Genomic DNA, 25155 nt, shown 5'->3' with positions numbered 1-25155 from the left:
TTGAGTCAGCAAAAGAAAAATCTTCTCTAGCAGCTGCAAACACTCTTCGGAGGGCTTCCGGTGCTCAAAAATTCCAAAATCTAAGATGTGTTTTTCTTAGCCGTTCGGATGTGGGGTCAGCGTAATGCTCAAATTTTCCGAACCACATGTTGCGAATCCCAAATTGTTTCCTTCCTCTCTTTCTGGCTCGAGCCGGATTCCAACCACGCACCCTAGAGAGATGATTTATTTTATTTTTGCCCGCGCCCACCTTTCGAAAAATCCTCAGAAAATCAAAAGTGAACAAATACCATTTAAAAAATAAATTCGCAACGTTTTGAAATTTACAATGCAGCAGAAGCTATATTTCATTTGGCGATAGGAAAAAAAAAACCTTCCAACTCGGCGCCGAAAAAAAGGTGATTTTTCTGTGCCTGATCTGCAGCTGATCTATTTTCGGAAAATCGGATCTATTTGCTGTATCCCGATTTAAGCGAGAGATTCTACCCCTTCAAAGTGGTGGGTGGATTCCTTCTAATTGAATTCCCTCGGAAAGTCGTTAATTTCGTGGTGGGAAGTACAACCCCCCTCCCCGAGCTGCCTTTCCTTTCAGATTCACCCGATCCGTTGATGCATGTGTGTTGGTGTCATTGAGAAAAGTTCGAGTTATTCATGGTCGATCTGATGGTGATGGAAAGCAACTTTGTTGTAATTTGGCGGAATTCCGCCGAAAACACTTTTCTCTCTGACGCCCCGCTGAAAATGAATCGATTTTGCATGACTGGATGGCAGCGATTTTTTGGACCAATGCCTGCACTAAAATTACTGGAACCATCAACCTGGCAGATGAGGGGTTGGACGAGCGTTTTTTACTGGATTGATGATTAATGAAAAAATTCCCCAGTTTTTGGAATTTATAAATTCACACCTGGTTCTTTAAAAAAAATTAATGGGAGGGATTTTTCAAATATCTTATCGGGGAAAACACAGTCTTCAACAAATGGATACTGCAGGGGTTAAAAATGATGTGATGTAGCGTATTTGTCACGTCTGGCCAATTTTCTATCATCACGATTCTTATTTCAAAGTAATGTTCGAGTATCGTAGATTGTAACAGAGAATTAACATAATATACTAAACATCAATGTATGAAATTTTTCGAGGATGTCTTACAGTGTTGCCAATATGATCATGCTTCAAATGAATTTTCAAATGGACAGCACACTTAAACATATAATTGGATGAAAATGTTGCTTTTTTACGAAAACTGGAAATGGAAAGATTTTTAAATTTAGCCGGACTACTCAGAATTTTTTTTTTTACTTTTACGTGTCACTGAAAATTAACAAAACCTGTAATTTCAAATTGTTTTCTTTGAAAGTTAACGAAGATTCATTTATTATTACAGCAAATGTCCTGTACAAGAGTTGTACACTAAAAATTAAATGTCACGTAATCATGTTTTCGACCTGTAAAATTACGATAAATGTCCTGCTCCTTTTTTGCTCCTTTTTGTTACAGGATATTTGCGTAATATTACAGGAAATAATTTTTGCTGTGTAGGTAGAAAACCTAAGATAATGAGACTAAATGACTTAAAAAAAAATCGTGCTAAAAAGTGTTAATATGTTGAGTAAAATTACTTATAGCTGCTTTCCAGCCAAAATTGGCAAATATTTATTCATTCATTGGTGAGTGACCCAAAGAGCGAACAGTCTATATGTATTTCAAATGGGCGTTCGCAATTTGGCGAATGAACAAAATAAATTAAAAAAAAAATGGGAGAAAAAATCAATGAATTAATTTTTATGGTAACAATCACGGAAACCCTATATTTATAGTATATAGTGCCGCATCTGGCTAGAATTAACCTGAAGGGAGGAAAAATTTTGTCACAATTTTATTTAAACAAGCAAATGTGATGTCCAATAATATCTACTTTGCTGATTATAAACTGTTTTGCCATTGATAAACACGAGCTGCCTGCTGCTGAGGGCACACTAGCTACACTTAATCATCATATTTATAATTTAATCAATTATACTATTATAGTTGAATCTATCATATTCATAGCTGTATGTGAGAGGTCAACCAGGAATGTATATATTATTATATTTATTATATTTATGATTAAATGCAAAAAATCAATCTTTCATTTGTTGTTGAATCTACCATATTTACAGTTTAATCAATTGTGTATATCATTACAGTTGAATTCATCATATTTATAGTTGAATGTGAGAGGTCAATTAGAAATGTATAGTTGATTCTATTATTTTTAAAGTTGAATGCATGAAAGCAATCATACAATTGTGGTTAAATCTATCATATTAACAATTGAATCAATTATACCATCATAGTTGAATCTATTATATTCATAGTTGATTGCGTAAGGTCAATCATCAGTTTATAGTTATTGAAATCTATTATATTTATAGTTGATTGCACTAAAAATCAACTATGGTTTGATGATTGGTATAACTAGCTGAAATAGTTCTCCGTGTATTATTGTTTGTTTTTTTGGATCTTGGTCGAAGAATTGGTTTCTCCAGTAAGCTGGTCGCTCGGGGTAATGTCAACGATTTCTCGTGTTCTGTTTCTTTCGACGAAGTTTCAGAGTTTTCTTCTTTCTTCTTCCCCATCTGATCACTTGAAGCTCTCCGTCTTGTTGGTTTGTTACCGCTGTTTCCACCATTCCGTCAACGTTCTTATTACCTATCGACAATCTGAGCGCTACCTTTCGATGCGTTTCGTCTACAACTAGCTCACCATCGCTGTGCGCCTAGCCTTCCCCAGCAAAGTATCCTAAAATCTCACTCTAATCTTTTCTTCATAAACCGAAGGTAGCGAATGTTATCCTTCGGCGCCTTCTCTCAATACCCGTGAGTTAACAGACGATTGTTTCGAGTTCGTTTGGACCAAGTTGTTTTGAAACAATTTCACAGCAAGTAGGCGAGGAGTGAGCGGGTCTCTCAATGAGTTTGTTTACCAACATAAGATTATTTGCACAGCTTTTCTGTGGTTTGTTGGTAAACAAACTCCTTGAGTTCCGCAGATGCATAGCCTAAATAGCCAAAATAGCTGAATCGGGAATTTGATATACGATAACACCCGAAGAAGAAGAATTTCCCGAAGAATCTCCGAATGGAGGTTTCGTGGCTATTTTTTTCACGGATTGCTATGATTATTATTTTATTAATGGCTTACTAGATTGAAAAAAAAATCATACTCGTTATGTTCTCGTTTTGAAGGACCGTTTTAATGAATTTAACATATTCTGACCTCAAAGAAGTCATTTTCATCATTTGTTGGAAATTAAAAGACATGGATAGCAAAGATGAAAAATGCAATTGAAATTTATGTAAAACATTGATATTTGGTCACTATGGGGGCAACCTGAGCACTCTTCTGCGGTATAATGGAAACCGTTTTTAATAATTTAATGACCCCGAAGAATAATTTCTTTTACAAAATATTCAAGGTACAGCGAACCTCCGCGTCTCCTCAGTTTGCTACTGTGGGTCCATGGGTACAATAAGAGGATCATGGCCGTGCGGCCTCAGAGCTTTGGTCCCACCCGGAATTGAGATTGAACCACATCAATCTAACGGCTCTAACGGGGGAAGGCGTACTATTACACAATGATGAATCCAATAAAGATTCAGCAAATACTCTGTGACCTCTTCTCTCAGGGACTTAACGCCAGACTCAATGTCCGGCGTGTCCTCGTAGTGACTCGAGGTTCTCTCTACTATCCATCGTGTGCCGATCGAGTGCTGCATATTCTGGAATTGCGCTTTTTAAAGCACACTCTCGGTCTATAGGTACATTTCCCATATTTTTGGATAACGTGTCCAAACTGAAAAGACATCGCCTAACTGGATGAAAGTAGGATGTTGTGAATCTTTAACCACTTTGTTAGCTGCACTCACTGGCAGCTGGATAAGTGTCATTTGCTCCTTACCATGAATTCTGCATTGATAGCTAACGCATTGCACATTTCTTCGTCTAGTGTTACCTCGTCAAAGTTCTTGGCCTTGAGCAGAGCATACATTTTTCAAGGATCACAGTTAACATGTTTGTTGATTTTCCTTCACCAAAACGATTCAAATCCTTTATGACTACTAGCCAAGCTTCAAGGGACTGGAAAAGTTTGACTGCCTTTATGGACATTTTTGGTCTCCAACTTCTTCCCCTGTACTTCGTTTTCATTTGGTGTCTTGGGTCGCACGAGATTCATGTTACCTGCACGAGTTTTTCAGACTTCTCAGGAGTGTAGGGGGAAGTCGTCTATGGCCGGACATCGTCTATGGCCGGACAACATAGATTTTTCGAAAACACAATATCCTAATAATGTTTAAACGCCAAGAAAATAAAGTAAATGGTAGCCTGATATAGTGTTAGAAATATGGTAATCCAATCTGAAAAGGTAAACGAATGATAGGCATCTAAAGCTTTTGCCTAGTAGTACGGAGAGGATCGCCTAAACTTTGCATTTGTATTGAGGTCAGTTTTTTCGGCTTGTAAAATTTGAACTGCACATGAACGACATCGTTGATTTGTTATTTTTCGACCACAGTAGATATAAGATAACAAAACGGAAGTTCAAACGAAATATTAGGAAAATGAAAAAAAGTGCGATTTCTCTATGACCGGACATCAAATTGTTGTCTATGACCGGACAAGAAAATATTCAGAATGATAGATGTTTTTAACTTGAAACTTTCATTTTTTCATCTCTATAGCACCCCCAAATGGTTTGCAGAAGATAAAAGTTCAATAACGAAACTATTTTGGTCCTCTGAGAATCTTAAGATTTTGCTGTCCGGTTATAGACAATTATTCTCTTGTTTTTTCGAAACAAATGTTTCATTCTGGTTTGTCAAAAAAACTTTTATGACTGGCTTCATAGAACGTTCAGTATTGGAAAACATATATTCACAAGACCTGTGCAAGTGAATTCAGTCATTTTGCTGCGTTTTTGTACCATTGGTGACAACTTTGGTGAAGTAATTCGTAGTGTCCGGCCATAGACAACACTTTTGGAAATGAGTGAAAATTAACATGAAATGATTTCTCTTACCGCATGAATATGTTGTAAATTAAATTTTTTCTAATATAGTTAAGTGGTCATAATATTGATACTCTTCAAATCAGTAGAGGAACCAATATTTACAAAAATCTATTTTTAAAGTTATTGCTTAAAAACCTTAAGTGTCCGGTAGTAGAAGACTTCCCCCTACAGCTAGCTTGGTATAATCTTTCATCTGTGGCTTACGACTGGGGACTAACCATTTGGAATTTAAGTTACCACAACAACTCTGATGTCTGTCTTACATCTTTCAAGACCTGATACAGAGTGGATCTAAAGCCTCACGAATATCCAGGATCAGAGTTGAGTTTTCTAAGCTGTAAATTTGCATGGATTTGCAGACACGTACGTTTCCCCTCCTAACCACGAGAAGGTCGACCTACCACCCAGAGAAACCAAGGGGTTTACCAATTTGCCTCAAGTTCCGGCATAGTTCGTTATGGTTTGTTGGTAGAAATTTTGTTGAAGGTTGGAGCTGTGGAACGACGTGCCGCGTTTAAGGACTTCGGAACACCGCCTAGGCTTGAAATTAGGGAAGTCGGACGACGTTGAAAGATAACTGAACGCAGGGTAACGTTAAAAGCCTTATCAGAACCAGAACAATGGGGGGTTAAGATGGACGTTGGGGCAGCGAAACTTCAAGCGGCCTTGAATGGCAACGATATACCAGGCAGCGTTGAAAAACCTTGGAACCGTCGATGCAGGATCTCAGAACTTTAGAGTGGAATGCAGAAGTATAGCTTCGAAGAATCTCGTGACTTTTATCAGAGACATTTCTAAAACAAATAGTAAAAAGATCGATTTTCAGCCATCGATGTTCTAGTCCAGTGAAAACAATTCAAATTTACTAAACTTAATTTTCCTCCTTCTTTCCAGAGTGAAAACGCAGCATTTTTAGTGGTAATACTCGGGTAGTGAAGAAAAAATAAGCTATCGACGAAACGAAAACCGGTTAACCTTTGGAACATATCAGGCGTTCGACGATCGACGACGAAAATACAAAGCGAGGTAAAGCCTCAACTCACGGTAAGAAGTGTCCTAGTGCCGCCTGCTGGAAGGGCTGCTCCCAAAAGCCAGGAAAGACCCCGGGTGCTCAATGTGCCTCAAGCTCGAGTGAGCCGTGTTTAATGTTTGCTCGTGGATCGAAAGCTACCCTCAGTGCGAAAGTGCAAGTGTTTTGCCCGTGAAACCTTTTGGACCCGCTGTCATTGACCATGGCAGACCATGACTTTGCTCCGAGCTTCACCCAGAAGCCGCAGCTTCGACAGGAAGACGACGGCAACCGGTTAGTGTTCGAGTGTCAGCTCATCGCGAAGCCGAAACCGGCCATCGAGTGGTACCGCAGCGAGGAGCTGCTGTCACAGAATGCCCGCACCAAGTTCAAGATCCAGAACTTTGGCGAGAACAAGTACTTCGTGGTGCTGGAGCTGGACGACGTCATCGATACCGATGCCGGCCTGTACAAAGTCAAGGCCAAGAACCGAATGGGCGAGGTGTCGGCGTCCATCAATTTGAACTTTAGCCGTAAGTAGAAGGGGATTTTAAAACCTGTTGTGAATTAGCATTGGTGTGGGGCTTGGGACACGGCATGTTCTGAAGTTGAAAAGTCAGAAGAAATACGGTTCGGAATTCACGATAAAGAGATTTATTCCGCTCATCTCCCAGTAAACAGATGTAACTTAATTTGCAGGTAGGCCTCGGAGCCAGATCCCGGCAACGTTACACGATTTGTCTATGTATCGTGTGACCAACATCTTTTAAATATGTGCTCGTGATTCTCGTTTTTAAGCTTTTTTTTCCTCAGATTTAAGCTTTTTTTTCCTTGAGAGCATAGGAGATGGAAACTTAAATCTGAGGAAAAAAGCTTAAATCTGTCAAAAAAAAGGGGAAATCTGAGAGATGTGCTCCACGCGATTTGAATAACATTGCCGGGATGTGGCTCCGGGTAAGTGCCACGAAATAATCTGGTTGAGACGCTTGGACGCAGAGATGCCAATGTGCTTGATTTTTCAGGATTTGCCTGATTTTTCGAGGATCAGCCTGACAACCTGATAAGCCATTGGGTTTCCCTGAATTTTGAAAATAAGCCTGATTTGGTCTGGTTTTGGCGAAAGTGATGAAAATGGGTTGTGAGGAGCTGCATATGATACCCATTGCTGAAGTGAAAATGTTGATCGACGACCAAAAAAAAAAGGTCATCACTTTGATCGAAATTTCCTTTAGTTAGTGACGTATCTTGATTCTTATTCCACCAGTCCCTGATTTTTGAAATAAAATGTTGGCAACCCTGATTAGAACCGCTCCCAGGGAAACACGCTAGCACGTTCCAATTCGGGTTAGTATGTTTCCTTCCGGACACGTTTTTGCCTCAGAAGCCGACTGCTACGATTGAAAATCTGTGGATCTCACAGTGCTGATCAGATACCGAGAAAAACACAATCACAACACGAAAAATAGCGTGAAACACAACATTTGGAGTGCTGACCAGTGATGCCACATTTAAATCGGTATTTTTTAACCCAGAAAAAAATCTATTATCGACATGGAAATCCTAAAAATCGATATTTTGTGGTGTGTATAAAAACTATGGTCAGTAAAAATCTTGTAATAACGAGTTATTTAAACCTTTTTTTTAATTTTAAATAACTTCTGACTGTTTGAATCAATTGAGCTGATTCAAGAATATTTGTAGTTGTTAAGAATAATCCTATCCACGGATGCAAAAATTTGTGAGAGTTTAATGGAAACATTCTTGAAAAAGCATCGAATTATGGCTTTGCCTCGCGGTACCTCATGTTTCACAGAACGGTTTTTTTAACACGAATTTTAGTTGAATTTTATTCGTTTATTATATTTATAGAACATACTTGATTTCTCAAAAATATCTGTTTAGTATTGGAACGAGCTATTTTTTAATGTACGCTATTACTTTTTTGTAACATGATGCAATTATGAAAATAAAAATAAATCGATATTCAACTTGAAAAGACTAACGTTGTTTTTATCTTTGTAGTAACGATCCTAATATATTTTTTCAAATAAACAAATTTAATGAAATCTTTACAATTTTATTTGCCATTTTTATATGACTTCTAAGCTTGAGATATTGCATTTCAAAGAAGATGCGAGAAAAGGAGTCATTCTATAAATTAAAGGATTTATATTTTTGACCATAGCGAGTCTTTCGGCCATGTTTGGCGAGTTTATTAAAGTTCTTAGCCAAGTTTGTCAATGCAAGTTTACATTTAGAGAATATGCGTTAGGAAGGTGACATTTTTTCCAACTGAATATATCAGATAATTGTTTGTTTATTCGGCATTGAATGCGAAGCCACGTGCTTCGATTTTCTTGGAAATCTTCTAGTTGAATAATCATATACAGAATACAGTGTATGTTTTTATTATATAATGGATATTATATTATCCACCCTGGAATACTGATTTTTAGGATACCCACAGATATTTTGTTTTAAGTTTCAAAATACTGATATAAATGTGGCATCACTGCTCGGCACTCACTCCAAAATGATGCAAAATCGCCTGCGGAATCATTACGATCCCTCTGGCGATTTGAGTTATCTCTCTGCCGATTAAAATTTACTGGGAACCGGAATGGTGAACTTTCAGAAGCATCATGTACATACCTACGTTCTCCAGAATCGACACATTAAACATCTTTAATGCACTGTCTTCTGATTTCGAGGAGGAGAGTTCATTTAGAAATAAATCATTAAACGTAAAAGCGAAATCTGTCAGAATACTCATTTAGGTGAAAGAGCACATTATGATACTCCGTTGGGTGCAAAGTCTAGAAAGTTTTTCAAAATGTATTTATTGTGAATAATAAACAGTGGATTCCAGAACATGCCGTGTGAAAAAAAAATTAATTCTTTAGGATGATATAGGTCAGTAGCTAAAATGTTATATGTGGTAAAATTTTCTTTATGCAATAGACATTTATTTCATATTTCCCGAGATGCGGATATTTGATCCTAAATTAGGTCTCGATTCCACCGAGTGGCCTTAAAATAACATCCTGGCACTTGATGAGTTCTTTTTGTTTAAAAAAGAACAAAGCTACTGATGACCTAAGATATCGTCCGAATCATCTTTATGAGTAACTAATAAAACTGTTTCCTGTTCATTTCCATCGTTCGTCATCCGTCAACGTTTGTGGCGCTCGTTTAAAATCCGATCATCATTTTTTCCTCTTGTGTCACCTTCGCCATGCGTCTCCGATGTTCAGCTGTTGACGAACCGGTGGAGAAGTAAGAATATTCTTCAAAATGTTTATCCGATTTTTGTTTGAATTTCCGCTTTTTTCTTTCACCAAAATTTCCACTAACCTGCGGCTGCTCTAATCAACAAATGCTTGCGCTTATGCAAACGTAATCCGGAAATGGCTTCGATTGCTGATCCCTGCAAAAAAAATTTCCTGTGGCTGACCCCTCCGAAGAGAGGGTAGAAAAGAAAGAAAGGTGTGTGGTTTTTTTTTTGGATGTTTGCATGTTGGTTAACTTAATCGAATATGACCGTGTATTTTTTTCCTCAATTCCGCATGATTGTTTTCCAAAATGTATTTATAGTGAATAAGATTGTTACATTTGAAGAACAGCCCAACAGTATTGAATTTACCAATAGACTATTTTTTACAAATCGAAACGATCCTTTGACAAACTTGAAAAATTAAACTTGCTTAGAACGGAATACGTACGAACTTTTAGTTCGAACTAGCGAACACAAACAAATATAATTATTTTGTTTTAATGATCTCTTCAACCATGGCCGGGTGGCCAAGATTTTCAGCAAACTTGCCTTATTTTGAACCTGATTTACTACCCAGTATAAACTTTTCCACAGCAATATGGATATCTTATCCTGGATTCCGGTTCTAAACTATGCATTCTAGATTTATTCCGGGCATATTTTGTCTAAATATGAACCTGGGAATTTGAAATCAAAACTTTTCATCTGACATCTGAACAATATTCGGGCAAATCCGGCTGAAATCAGAAATGTGCTATCTACAATTCTAATCAAGGGACAACGAAAACCACACGAAGAGTGGCTAACGCTTTCAAGTATATTAAACTATCAAAGTAAGCCAAGAAATATCTCGTTTGGCAAGCTATCTGCACCTGTGGCTTGAAAAGCGACATTTTCTTTGCAACCTGAACCGTCAACTAGGAAATTTACGTTAAAGAGTGTCTTCAAAAGAGTTCGCTGCCTTTCCTGGATAAACATGACTTGTCTGTGCTGTTTTGGTCGTATTTGGCATCCGGCTATCATGGAGTGGTATGACGCCATCAACATTCAGGTTGTGGCAAAGGCCACTACAGCAGAACAGAAACGAACCAGACAAATGCTACTCAATCGTCTCAGGCGTTAAGCTCTAAGGCTACACTGCAAAAAATCTATGTTTAAAAAGTATGTTTCCCCACGCATACGAATCTAAAATTGTTCAGCTCATGGAATTGATTAGCATGAAATAATAATCATTATCATTACACATAAATTTTATGTGAGAACTTTAAATTGGGCTGACTGTTTTGAAATAAGCGAGTAAAAACAGCAAAAAAAAAAATCATCGAACACACTTTTGTATGATTTATTTTTAATTTTTCAAAATAGTGCGAACGAAAAATTAAAAAAAAGTTTTCCACGGATTCAGACGCAGAAATGAAGCGAAAACAGAAATGTTACCGGACCTTAACACTCGCGAAGAGAGGAGCATCATGGGACCAGACATCACACTAGCGCCAAATAAAGGTTAACGGGTTGGGGTCCAACCTCTAGTTTAAACACTTTTAAGGCACATTCGTGCACCAGTGCAATTTACATTACCGTAAACAATATAAACACAACCATGGTTTTAGTGACCTGACGTCTGATATTCAATGTTTTAGTGCGATGATGAGCTTTTACTGAAAGCATGAATGCAAAGCTGAAATGCTTGAGAAGAAAGCTGCAAAGCTTGGATCCCATATCGCAGAGCGGCAACACCATAGACCAGGCATGTCAAACTGGGGGTTTGCGGGCCGCTTGCGGCCCGCGGTCTTGGTCAATGCGGCCCGCGTAGCCCGTCTTAAATTTTCACAAAATTTCCTACTACACAGAAATACGCCACCAAACATTAAAAAGATTTTTTTTTGCTACGAGAGGAAATAATATTATTTTTGGAAATGAAAGGTGAACCTGTTGAACATTTTCTAGCAGACGACCGGGTTCAGGATTTGGCATTTGACGTTGACCACTTGATTTGAACTTAAAGCTTCAAGGAAAAGAAAAAAATATCATAACTGCTTGTGATGATGTAAAATAGCTTTCAAGCGAAGTTACGGTTATGGATCAACCAAATTTCCAAAGAAAACCTGTGTACTTGCACTTCTCTACGTGTCAAGAACTGAAAAGATCAAATGAGGCTGCATCATTTGCTAAATACGTACTTCACCTAGAATCGTAACTAGTTGAGCTTGAGCTTGAGCTTGAGCTTGCTATCAACTACGGTCCACCTGCGGCCCCTCCCAGCCAATGGCATAATGGTTGCACTCCGTGATTGATTCGAGATAATCAACATTGCACAATGAACCAATTGAAAGATTGCTGGGAACAAGCAATACAATCTCACTGTACAATTTTGAGGATCTCCTACTTTTAAATGAACCAATAACGACGCCGGCCAAGTCCATGTAGTCGATAGAGGAAGGGAAGTGCAGCACATGTGATGATTTGTTTTGCGGAGACCGGCTGTACGCCATCCCTCCACAAATCTCACGCTGATTTTTTTGGGGGAAATGTGATGTGGCATGGAAATCACTTTGGTAAGTGATATGGCCACTTTAAACCTATGCTCCTATGCTCCTAGAACTCCTAAGTTTCCTAATGAAACTCCTAGTTTCTTCTCTTGAGGCTAATTCATCAAAAATCAAATTGAACGATTTGTATTCGAGTGGTATCTGCAAGTTTGATGCAAATTAATCAATATTTTTAACACGTTACTATGTCCCTATGCTGCATATTAAAACCAACACAAAAAACAATTTCAATGATTCCAATTTATAAAATAAATCTAAATTTTGGGTTTCCACCAGCTTGTGCTTTTAATCAAATTTAAGATCGACTAAGAAAATATTGCATTTAAATTACTTGGAATGTTCAGAAGTGTACATTATCGAAACTAATTATTTAAAACTGAAGTGGAATTGGGAATCAGGTTCAATTTGGTTGAACCATCCAAACTAAAGGAATTATTCTCAAATACGTATTTTAAAAAAGTATATGCAATATTAAATTAAGTATAAGGTTCGTTATAAAGAAATCTAAAAAAAACTGAAACGGTTATCTGGAAAAAGTTTATTGAATTCTTTTTAACCAATTTTCCTTGAATTAAGTGAAAATCCGAACTTAAAACCGACTGAACCTTTCAATAAAAATTAATTGTATTGTGGTTGGTTTGTCCTATGCTTACTAAACTGAATCTGGCCTCATTGTAATGATACACAACGAAATATTTATAAAAATATATTCGTTTTACTATACGGCTCAGTAAAAAATATGGCGCAACTTACAAAAGGATTTTCCTCAAACGTATCTTCTAACGTATCTCTATATCATCATTTTTAATTATTTTTTCTTGAACTTTGTTTTAGTTAATTTATTAAAAATTTCTTTTTCCAAATATGAATAATGATCAATAGACAGATTGAGATTACTAAAACAACTAAATTATGAAATCGCCACGTTGATTTATTTATACAAAAATTTGGTTATGCTACGCTTTCAACTTTTTCTAACACGCGAAGTTTTTCCATCAGTCAGTGATGCTATTTGTTTCAGATATGCCATTTTTGTGATTAGATTCAAGTGGAATAAACAGTCCCTCAAAATTCACACAGTACAAAAACACAAAATTTACAGGATCAATTGTGTATTTAGACTTTGCAATGAAAGGTATAAAGAAGGAATAAAGAAAAAACTGTCTGATCTGATTCTAATATTATAAAAATAAATAAAATTGACTGTTCAATTATCGTTTCATTGAGAAATTAAAAAAAAAATGTACTGTACTGAAATTTATATGACCCAATAATAGTTTGAATAAATCTTGTTTTTAAAAGAGACTCGATTCATTAAAATATAATAAGAATCGTCTATCAGATTTGAAGTTGGAGTTGAATTGGTTTAGTAAAAAAGAAATTACCAACTAATAAAACAATGAAAGTAATTTCAGGATTTATAATCAATGGATTAAAATAAAATGAAATGCAGTATTTCTAGATTCAGTTAATGTTTGTTATTGTAATACTTCTCAATCATTTGAAATTATGATAGTTGAAATTTTTGGCTGCTTTATAACTTTTTCTCGAGAATTCATTATGAGCACCCCACGGCATTATCTCACTTTTGATTACAACGAAATGAACCTAGAACAATTGTAGCAATTAAATATAAGAATGTATTTCGAAACAACATTTCAAATGTCCGATCAACTATCCGCGACTCGTCGAGGCAATCAAAGCTATTCATCAACTGCCTAGTGTTGACAAGGCTTTAGAAATCAATCCAAGTAGGCTTTGGACAATTTCGCAGCACCTCCATACACAAATCATGCAAAACAAAATATTAGACTATGCCAAGTAAATAAAAAAAAATCTTTTCTGCAATTTCGATTTTAAACTCCAAAATAAAAATTAATGATGAAAGATGATTCTTCATACAAACCTAAAAAAAAAATTGAATGACCAGCAAAAATAAATTCTAAAATTAAAATATTTCAGCTGAAACTGAAAAATACATGAAAGTCTATTAAGTATGAGCTATTGTGACATCAACCACAGGGAAAAGAAAACATTACCTGTAAATGATATCAACTAAAATAGTTTAAAAAAAAAATCACTTGAAAAAGAATTTTTTTTTTTCATATTATGAACAAAACTGAACCATGCTATTTTTAAAGCACGTTTTTTTTCTCGGCGGCTGATGCAACCAAATGAATGAAATTTAAATATAAATTAAACATGTTCAACAGAAAGTATGGATACTCAGTAATGAATTCCTTTAGGTTTTGTAGGGTTTTAGAAATTAAACTTAGCTGTGGTGTTGTTCCTTATCCACGTTCCACCTACATCCTTCGTACAGGCTGATGATGATGACGGTTTCCCCAACTTTTCCAACACAAATTAAACAAAATGTGCTTCTCTCCTCATAAAATTTTCTTCGTCAATTTCCGCACACATGTTTTGTCACTATTTTATCACTTTGTTTTCACAATCTAACAACTTTCAACATCACAATTTTAAAGTTACTAAGAATTTTTGAGCGATGAAATTTTATTTTTCAGAGCTCCTGAAAACACGTCATATCTCAACCGCTGACTACTTCGATCTCCCCTTCACCTAGAATCGTAACTAGATGCATTCAAAACTCGTGACTTTGATTCATACCATCAAGAATTTTCGTTGTTCGTCGATAGAAGATAGATCTACTATCACACTATCATATTACGAAATTTGAGCTTTCTAAAGATTGTGTGGTCAGAGATACAGTAGTTTTACGAAAATCAGACTTTTTGGACTTTCCCCATTCAAACTGCAATATCTCAGAAACTACGCAACGTTTTTTATTGAAATTTTGCAGCGAGATTGTTGAAATATAAAGTTAACATGTCTGAAAGTTTTGAAAAGTTCTATCGACGGGATCAAAAGTTACGCGATGTACAATATTTCAAGCATGAACCTTAAAATGCGATTTCTATAGAATTTTGTTTCCATGTTTCCATAGGAAAATCATATTTTATGTTGAACAACCAGTAAATCTGTTTCAATCAAAAATCTTAAACAATTTTGTGAGATTCTGATTTCAAAACACAAATGGATCATTTATTCATTTTTTTCTTTTCTTCATTGCTTCTGTCAGTTATTATTTGATTGATTTGTGGATGGAAAAAATATTGTTCTCATGAATCGTCCAAAATTATATAGAAATCGTATTTTTAGATTCATGCCTGAAATATTGTATATCGCGTAACTTTTGATCCCATCGATAGAACTTTTCAAAACTTTCAGACATGTTAACTTTATACTTCAACAATCTCTCTGCATAATTTCATTAAAAAACTTTGCGTAGTTTCTGAGATATTGCAGTTTGAATGGTGAAAGTCCAAAAAGTCCGATTTTCGTAAAACTACTGTATCTCTGACCACACAATCTTTAGAAAGCTCAAATTTCGTGATATAATAGTGTGATAGTAGATCTATCTTACGCAGAAAATTTGATCAAAAAATATCATCAGAGAAAAAAGTTATGGACGTTCAAAATTATCAATTATGAACGTACTGTATCTATGTGAGCAGTTTTTTCCATAATGAAAGCCACAAAAACTCCTCATCGTTCGAGATTATCTGATAAAAATTTATTATCAATAATGAAAGTGTCAGTGACAAATAAACTTCAACCTGATATCAAAACAATAGATTTAATGCATTATAATATAAGAATGTTAAACATTAAAAGCTTACATGAAAATTTAACGCAAAATTTCATTCCAAGTGTACTTATAACTAAGTTCCATTTTATTGTATCTAATCCCCGCGAAACTAATACGTTATGTTTTCTAACTGATTTTGGCTGCGGCCCTCTACGTCATATAAAATTTTTAATGCGGCCCGCACACTTAAACGAGTTTGACATGCCTGCCATAGACATTGTGATGACGTCGCCAATGATTTGTTCGAGAGAACAACAGCCCGGCTATCTTGATACGAAGAAATCTTTGGTTCAAGAAAAAATGGATTTCCAAAATGTTTAAGTACAATTCAAGAAGCAATGACTGCAGAGGAAGCAGTTTTGGAAGCTCCGGCAGTTCCGTGAGAGCGATTGCAAACTGTGAAACACAGATAACTGCATTTTTTTAAATTTAGAATTTTAACATTTTAGGGTAGTTTTTTAGGGAAACCGTTCTTAGAGTGGCCCTGAAGTTTAAATCGTCTTAATTAAGAAGACTAAATTAACGGCTGGAATATTGAAGTTCGTTTTTTTTTTAAATTAAGTGCTTTGAAAATCTTTTTTTTGTTGTTTCGATTATAGTCGTTTTACCATCTTTGTGGCATTCGCGACTTTATCAACGTTGCAGTTGGCGAAAAGTTATTGAAAAACTTATCGGTACAACTGTGTTCGATGTTTACTCTTGGGCACAAACTCACGGACATCTGCTCAGGAAGCAACTGAGCTATATCTGAAGCCCGCTTTGATAATCGTTTGAATAATTTGTGATTGAAACACTTACCTACGAAATTTGAAATAAGTTAATAAAACTGACTGTCGTGTTTAGTGTAAATCTCGATTTTTTTTTTAATTTAATAAAAATTGAATAAAAAAATAGACAGCAATGAAATTGATTTAACTTAAATGCCCTACATATATCCATCAAATGCAAAATTTTATAATGTCTATTAGAACCGCAGCACAGAAAAATTGAGTCTAATTTAGACATTAACACATTATGGACCGCGAAGAGGAGAACGAAAGTAGGCTTTGACGGAATAGGACGAAGAAAATTTTCCGCGTGTGTCAAAATGATTGTCCTAAGAATTTATTTTAATTAAATTAAATGAAAAGTGAAATGTCTACACTGATTATGCGGTTAGTTGTTCCCTTCCGATAGTAAAGCAGAACCAACCTATCAGGCTATCAAAATTCGATCCAAGTCTTCCCGGAAGCTCCTCTAGCAGAACTGGTAGTTGGCAGTAAACCGAAACTAAGTATTATTATTTTTTCTTGAATTCATCCTTTACAATCCGGATTAAATATATTCCAATAAGTGCTCTTGTGATGTATTGCGAGAAAAAATTACGAATTTTTTAGGTATTTATTACCTGTAGACTTTGATTTCGGGTCCAAAATTTTAATTTTAGGCTCATGGAAGCTCCTGCGAGTGAATCTCATTTGATTCGTCAGTTTTTCAGATCTTTATTTTGAGATTAATCAATATATCTTTACTACTTTTGTATGAGAATAAATAATAGATTGAGGCTATCTAGAAGTTCTACCATAAATATTCAAAACAATTATGTAATCATAGTTTTTAAGATCGAATTTTATACTACTTTGTTCAGGTAAATTTTAAAGTTTTTAAGATTCATCTTGAATATGTTTTGCAAAAATGGATTTGCAAATTTATGAGTTTGTCAGGAAAATAAATAATAGATTTTGATATATGTAAATATTTGATAATTTTGTCGGTGCTTTATTTATGTTTTCTTTGTTTTCATAGTAAAAATAGGTTGTATGTTTTGTTGTTCATAAGCCTCATTGTCAGTTTTAGGAGTTTCAGTAGGAAACTTTAGGTGCATAGGAGGTGTAGGACGAAATGATCACTCGCAAGGCAACGAATTGGAAGACTTGGCTTCTTTTGAAATCGAAAGTCAGGAAGTGTAACATCATTTAGGGAAGAAGGTGGTGCAATTCTTAATGACTGTAATTTCATGAAATGGAGAGTTGAAGAGTAGCGCCAACCGAAGTTTTAGGCGACTGTTTATGCGAATGCGAATAACACATTATGGACCGCGAAGAAATCTCAGCCTAGAAACACCGAAACTCGGCGTTCTGTTTCTCAAAAATTGCTGGACAAAATTTAATGATTTAAGTATCTTTGAGATACTGATAGTATTGTGTTATTTATTGAATCCATAAAATTTGAGTTTTGCTTCTAAAAGTGGCACATTCGTGGGATGCAAAAAAAAAGAGAATTCTCGTATTTGATCCGCAATGTGTTCATTTGCTTTATCTGTCACTTTATTTTTAAAACCCGGAATGTCCAAATAAATCTGGAAAATCTGGAAAGCATACCCTACAATAAATAATACATCATTTTCTTATATTTATTGAATAAAGAAAATATTCCAGAATTTATCAGCGAATAAAGCACTATTTTATTAAAAGGACGTATTTTCTCCTCATTTGAAAAAAAAAATGTTATGACTTTTACGGGGGACAGATTCACTTTTTCTGATAATTGTCGAAATTTTAAAAAAATACAGAAATTGAAAGAAAATTTGCAGAAATTTGAAAAACTTAGGAAAGTAAATAAAACATTTAAAATCCTTTAAAATCGTAATTTTTTCGGGCTTTGATAGGAATAAAATTAATAAACCAGGAAATATGGAATGCTCACTTTGTAAGCATAAGTATGAGACTGCACAGTTTTTGGTATGGAAAAGGTATTTGTAGTTGACTAAATAGGATTATTCGACCAAACTAAGCTCCACTATTGAATTTCTATTCCAATTTGAAGCTAAGATTTGAAAATCTTATTGAAACTTTTTCAACTGATTTACTACTAGTGGAAAAACCTTGAATCCAGCAAATTATCATGACCATTTTCAAATTATTATTATAAAAAAACCGCTCTCATAGTTCAATTGCGAATATCATATGATCGATTCTCTAAACATGAATAATTTTATATTTTCAATCTCATTTTATTCCAGATTTATGATTATGTGTCTTGAAAATTAAATTTACGTTCTAAATTATTGTTTTTGAAGGTATCTTTTGTCGCATTTAGAAGAACTTTTGACAAAAGCTTCTGAATTTTTTTAGAACATTTAGAACAAATAAATAAATGATTTATAATTTTAATTTTTAATCCACATTACATTTTAAAAATTTCAATACATTCCATGAACATGCTTTTTTCGTGTTTTATAAATATGAAAGTGAGATAAAGATTTAAATTTGAATTATAAATGTTGCAATTTCTGCGTTCCTTGGGTTATAACTTTGATTCTCAATTTTGTATTTGAATTTCGTGTGTAATTTGATAGTACGATTTTGATTCGAAACTATGAATTGTGGGGCTGAATAAAATCCGATTTTAGGTTTTGAATTTCACTGTTGACTGTCTGTATCGTCATGAACTTTGAATTCAATTCTGTAGTATATTGTTTTATTTTAGATTCTTTGTCTGAATTCTTAATATTACTTACCGATAGTCATGAGGGAAATTTACTCTTTACTCTGCTTTCAATGAATCTCATGCCAAGTGATGGATAATGAAATAAAAAAGTGTTAATATTTATCTGTATTTTTTTCTTATTCAGATATTTTTGGGTGAAGATAAAGATTTTATTTAAATTGTGAATTGAATATTGCATTCAACAGCTGTAGGTGATGGATTAACAATTATTGTTTGAAGATATCAGACATAATGCTTTTTTGAAAAAAAAAAAAATAACGAACTGTTTATAGTTTCTTTGTATTTTTTAAATATTGTGTTCTCTGGGACAGCGTATGAAAAAAGAAATCACCCATAGGAACCCCTCGTGAAAAATTGCCCCGGGCCCCCCGATGGCTTAATTCGATGATTTTTTTTTAAAATACTTTTATTTAAAAAAATCCATAATTTAATTTTTTTTAAATTTACTGCGTTTGAAATTCTTTAATCGTAATTTTATGGATCAGAAATTTGAAATCCCAAGGTATCATTTTTTTTTTTATTATTTTGTGTCATTAATATAATTTACCTTCTGTAAGAAAGGCTACAATCCACTGTCAAGTGTATTAAATCGGATTTTTTTTTTTGATGAATTATCCAATAGGATGAAAATCCCATAAAATGTTTTTCTTATTTCGCTTGAATGTAGTGGTGCATCATTTTACTTGAGAGCTCGAGTCTTTATGCCAGTTCACAGTTGTGCTTATCCAATCATATCATCTTTGGTACGGCTAAATAGGTGATAGATTTTTGCCACCACTTCTATGCGTGTATTTTGATTAAACATTCTCAAAAAAAAAAAAAAAACGTTTCTGGAAGATGAAGTTAAAAATTTCAACTCATTTTAAGTGTTTTGATTGATTATGCAAACAATGAGAATAAACATGATTATAATCTAGGTTTTTAAATCATGTCCGGGCAACCGGGCTTTTCCGCATCTTCCCCAGAATTTCTTTTTAAAAGCCAGGCAAGACCAGATACAACTGATCAAGCTGGTATATTTATTGTATATCATATCATTGGGTCACTGCCACATGAGAACCCCAATTCTAAATCCATCACTGGAGACAGCAGGTAAATTTTCTACTATATTCAAAAAGAACTTAAAATATTTATTAACTAGCTGTTTTTACCCGGCCTTGCTCGGGTTCACATAAAATATAAATCAAAATGAATCGTTTGACTTTTAGTAATTTTGGAAGCTTTGTATTCATATTTATATATTAGATTTTGCGCATGTTTTGTCATGTAAGCTTTGTAAGTTTTGTTAGTTTTGTTTTAAGTTTTGATTGGGATTATTTACTGTGTTTATCATTTTCATAATATTAGTTTTGTATCAATGGAATTTAAAAATAATTTCCTTTGAATGTTTATTCATCCTATTACTAAAAATTCTATATTTTACCCAACATTTTTTGGAAGCTTAAATCGATTGAATCGATTGAATTGATTGAAGTAAAAAAATAAGGCATTTTTTTAACTTCAAATGAAATTTTTTTTCTATCTTCACCATTCTCCAACTAATGAAAATCTCTTTTGGAGTTCATCCTACTTTTCAAGATGGATCTCCCCGAACAGTGGAATATTCTTAATTTACTTAGAAGTTTCTTAAAAGAATTGAACCTTGTTCAGCTGTGCTAAGGACTCACTTTGCATCTTTTCAATTGGATGTGTACTTTTTTGATTTCACACTGTTTTGATATAACACTGATTAGTTTTTCTAAATGTTAAAAGTTCCACTAATAGTTTTTTGAAACTATCGAAAACAAATCATTTCGGAATCGGAATCGCCAATTTTAAAAGGTTATGGAAAAAATTTTATTTGAGTTCTATTTCATTTTTTTTTTCATACTCGGACACAATTATCCCATTAGTTATGTCGAAGAGTGATCAATGTAAAATATTCTTAGATATCATTCAGTTGAATTCGCAGTAGTAAACGGTTTTTCTCATAATTGCCTAGTAAAATTGAACACATTGATGATCAACAATAACTCAAAAGTTAGAAATTGACCAAAAAAATTGAATCGTACAAAACTAAAAACCATAGGTTTAACTACTTAAAAGTATCATGCGATGGATTTGGTTTTCCCAGATTATGTAAGTTCAATCTTCAAATCCCCCATTCAAATTTCCCGTCGCTATCAATGCTTTGAAATCGCAGCTTTCAACTTATAACTCAGAATTTAATTAATTTTTCTTTCTCTATGAGGAATTCCAAAAACATGAAAATGGTGGTTTTTAAAAGCGGGAATTTATGAAAATCGGTTGATTTGTTTTCAGCACTCAATCCAAATACATAGATATTTAGCTGAAGAAGTCAATTCATTATGAAGATGGATGAAGATGAATCATTGCATCCTACTCCACACACTATATTCTTGTAGACTCTCAACGTCCCCAGGGGCGGTAAAGACCACTTTGAAAGCCACTGTTCTAATCAATTTATTCCAAACAGGCAAGTAGGAGTATTTTTTTTATCCCAAAAGTGTTATTATTGCATCCTAGCACCACGTGCGTGTGCCCTGTGCTACGAACAGCTGTAGAAGAAATATAAAAAGCCCGCCAAAATTTTCTCTTTCAAATTTTTAATGCTCAGTAAGCTTTGATTTGCTGTTCAGTACACGTGAACTCTGGATGGTCGATTCTAATGCCCAGCCCATGGTGATGGTGAAAATAACCCCGCCAACGGAAACGAAAATCGGCTGCCAAATGGGTGCCATGACTTTTGGTTCGTGGGAGAAAAAACGAAAGTTGTATGGGAGGGTCTCTTTCCTTAGGTGGGAGGGGCTCAAAACTATTACTAAAACCTTACCATGGTCCAAACACATAACTGTACCAAATTTCAGGCTGATCGGTTAAGCGGTGTGGATTTGTATAAGGTGCATACAAACAAACAAACATATATAGTCCAACTCATCTTTATATATTAGATTAGTCATTTCAGTTTATTACAAAGTTCCTTACTTAAAATTCATATTCGAAAACGTCACCGCGTTTACACATCTATACCATAATAAGCAGTGTCAAAATTAATAAATCAAAAATACATTAAAGATTCTTCTCAAAGAGGTCGATCCTGACCACCAAATTTCACGGTTTCTGAAACAGCACCCAGAGAAGCACCGTCGAGAGACAAAGTCCCAGGGTAATCCGGCCTGCCGTTTGAGTCATGCCGAAAATGTTCGGTCCAGGTTGAAGACAGGCAAACACTAACGAAACCAAGCTTATGATTACGAGAGCACAGTTGAGAATTTTTAAATGAATCTAGAATAAAATTGGTGTAGAAATACACTGATTATCGAAAAATAGACTTAAATTTGTATACCGTGCGAATTCCTCCGTGTCGCAGAAGATCGAAAAGAATCGAAGTCGCCCGGGTCGCCAAATAGAGATTGCTGATGCCGAGTGTCAAGCGAAATGCAGGCTCAAATACCGGATGTGGTCCAATCAGAAGAAGTCCTCCGGAAGCCATACAATTAAGGGCGGCCACAATTCCATCGGCAATTCCAACGAAAAATGCGTGTTTGCCAACCCTGAAGAACTTCAGCTTCAGGCCACCGCGGTCGTCCTCTACAAGCACCTCTTTTCCCTCGGAGTAGACAAGAATACCTTCAGGAAGTTGATTGTGATGCAGGAACCGGTTCATCGACGGGTACGACCTTCCATTCATGTCCAAATATCGCGGTTTTCCATCTGCCTTCAAGGATTTGATCACTAGAGATTCTTCGACATTGATCATAGGTTTGTGTTCATCTGTCACCAACACCAGTGGAATTATTCTGACTGTGGGATTCTTTATTCGGCCAATCAATCTGGCCAGCTGTGGCTGTGAGGTACGTTCATCTGATGAACGATCCAGGTTTATTATCGCTGCCAGGAAGTCGAAAAGCAGCTCGTCCGATCCCGGATGATACACACCAGCGTTACTTGGAATCCCCAGAACTTGGCAAAGCACTGTAATTCTTCCGAAACAATCCCGCAATCGCCATTGGGCCTGCATCGTCGCGTAGTGAGAACAACAAAAATCTCCGGCTGCCATTTCCATACTTTTTTCTTACTCTTCAGTTAGACGGCACTATCTGAATAAATTATACCTACTTTTCATCAAGTACGCAAAAAAAAAATAATTAAAACATCAGCCTACTCTTCAGAATTTATTCGAAGCTCCCGCGGCTTTTCGTTAGAGGTCAAAACGGTACCGATGCTGAAGATAGACTACTGATTTCGTTGCTATCAATAGGGGACTTGTCCCGATAACCGTTTACAACTGTTATAATTTTCCTAGCCATAAACAAATACCATTGGTGCCCTTACCCTAGTTCAAATATGTGATTGTCATGTGTGTAACGATGAGTTCCACAACTGGTTCATGACGAGTTTGGTACGATTAAATTCTGGGATAGGTTTGGTTTTCGAAGTGTGTGATAAGATAATGTGGCTTTGTTTATCTAACACAATCTTTCGAAAAGCTCTAAGCGTAGCGTAATTTATTCCAGGTTTCAGCTTCAGCTGCAATGGATACTTGAGACTTTTTGACAATTGAGACCTACTTGAACCTCGTACATAAAAAAACGGTTGGTATTCTACTATCGGGGACAACTTGTGGCAAAAAAAAGTATGAAGAGATATTTATCAGCGAAATAGATTTACTTTATCATTCGCAGTATTCTTGTTGATTGGTGTATTAGAGCATGTTTTGCTAATGAATTGCATTGAAGCTACCATTATGAACACCTAAATCCTGCAAGAGAAAGAAAACAATAAAAATAGGGTTTCTACTGCGAGAATTCATTCCCAAAGCATTTACGGGAGTCAAGTTTCCAAGTTAAAATTTGGCAAGTAATGACACTCAAATCGCAATTTTTGTCATTTTTGTCATTTTTGTCATTTTGTCATTTTCATCCTTTTCATCATTTTTGTCATTTTTATCATTTTTGCCATTTTTATCATTTTTGTCATTTTTGTCATTTTTGTCATTTTTATCATTTTTATCATTTTTATCATTTTTATCATTTTTATCATTTTTATCATTTTTATCATTTTTATCATTTTTGTCATTTTTGTCATTTTTGTCATTTTTGTCATTTTTGTCATTTTTGTCATTTTTGTCATTTTTGTCATTTTTGTCATTTTTGTCATTTTTGTCATTTTTGTCATTTTTGTCATTTTTGTCATTTTTGTCATTTTTGTCATTTTTATCATTTTTGTCATTTTTGTCATTTTTGTCATTTTTGTCATTTTTGTCATTTTTGTCATTTTTGTCATTTTTGTCATTTTTGTCATTTTTGTCATTTTTGTCATTTTTGTCATTTTTGTCATTTTTGTCATTTTTGTCATTTTTGTCATTTTTGTCATTTTTGTCATTTTTGTCATTTTTGTCATGTTTGTCATTTTTGTTATTTTTGTCATTTTTGTCATTTTTGTCATTTTTGTAATTTTTGTCATTTTTGTCATTTTTGTCATTTTTGTCATTTTTGTCATTTTTGTCATTTTTGTCATTTTTGTCATTTTTGTCATTTTTGTCATTTTTGTCATTTTTGTCATTTTTGTCATTTTTGTCATTTTTGTCATTTTTGTCATTTTTGTCATTTTTGTCATTTTTGTCATTTTTGTCATTTTTGTCATTTTTGTCATTTTTGTCATTTTTGTCATTTTTGTCATTTTTGTCATTTTTGTCATTTTTGTCATTTTTGTCATTTTTGTCATTTTTGTCATTTTTGTCATTTTTGTCATTTTTGTCATTTTTGTCATTTTTGTCATTTTTGTCATTTTTGTCAATTTTGTCAAAGCCCCAAAAATTCTTGATAAACAACGCCAAAAAAAAGTTTTACGGAAAAAAAATATTTTCCAAACCAAAAATAACACCCTTCTTGATCTGTTCGCCACGAAATACATCGTTAGGTCCCATTTAAAGATGATTCAATATCCATATTTCAAATATGTAGAATTCTTGCGTGTAGGGTTTGAAACTGTTTGAAGACTTTTAAGATTTTTAAAGGTTTTGAAGATCTCATTTGAAAAGGTGCTCGTTTTTTCGCCCCGTCAAGTCCAATTGGTACTCTCTAATATCAAACGTTTAGATCAATTAAT

At 34.7% G+C, this 25155-nt stretch overlaps 2 protein-coding genes across 3 annotated transcripts in view; one reads left to right on the top strand and one right to left on the bottom strand.

Annotated features, from left to right (window-relative positions):
- The window catches only part of LOC129738262 (twitchin-like), a gene marked incomplete at its 3' end in the record, with an annotated part of 79843 nt that overhangs the window by 14739 nt on the left and 39949 nt on the right, over positions 1-25155 (top strand). Inside the window, exons 2-3 of the mRNA XM_055729445.1 lie at positions 5948-6595; positions 9317-9338. Coding sequence (XP_055585420.1) covers positions 6286-6595; positions 9317-9338 — 332 coding nt within the window. The remainder of the gene's footprint in view (positions 1-5947; positions 6596-9316; positions 9339-25155) is intronic.
- Positions 21968-23265, bottom strand: LOC129742217 (uncharacterized). Of its 2 annotated transcripts, XM_055734096.1 has the most exons (3): positions 23164-23260; positions 22391-23097; positions 21968-22329 (listed from the first exon to the last, which is right to left on the bottom strand). In XM_055734096.1, the coding sequence occupies exons 1-3, from the start codon at positions 23168-23170 to the stop codon at positions 22156-22158; spliced, it is 888 nt and encodes a 295-aa protein (XP_055590071.1). In that variant the 5' UTR covers positions 23171-23260; the 3' UTR covers positions 21968-22155. The 2 variants fall into 2 exon arrangements, with proteins under 2 accessions (XP_055590071.1, XP_055590065.1); XM_055734090.1 differs by having other exon boundaries at positions 22391-23265.

The sequence above is a fragment of the Uranotaenia lowii genome, chromosome 1 (genome assembly GCF_029784155.1).
Source record: "Uranotaenia lowii strain MFRU-FL chromosome 1, ASM2978415v1, whole genome shotgun sequence".
NCBI classification, from domain to species: domain Eukaryota; kingdom Metazoa; phylum Arthropoda; class Insecta; order Diptera; family Culicidae; genus Uranotaenia; species Uranotaenia lowii.
The sequence above is the reverse complement of the archived record's forward strand: the minus strand, read 5'-3'. Positions and strand labels throughout refer to the sequence as shown.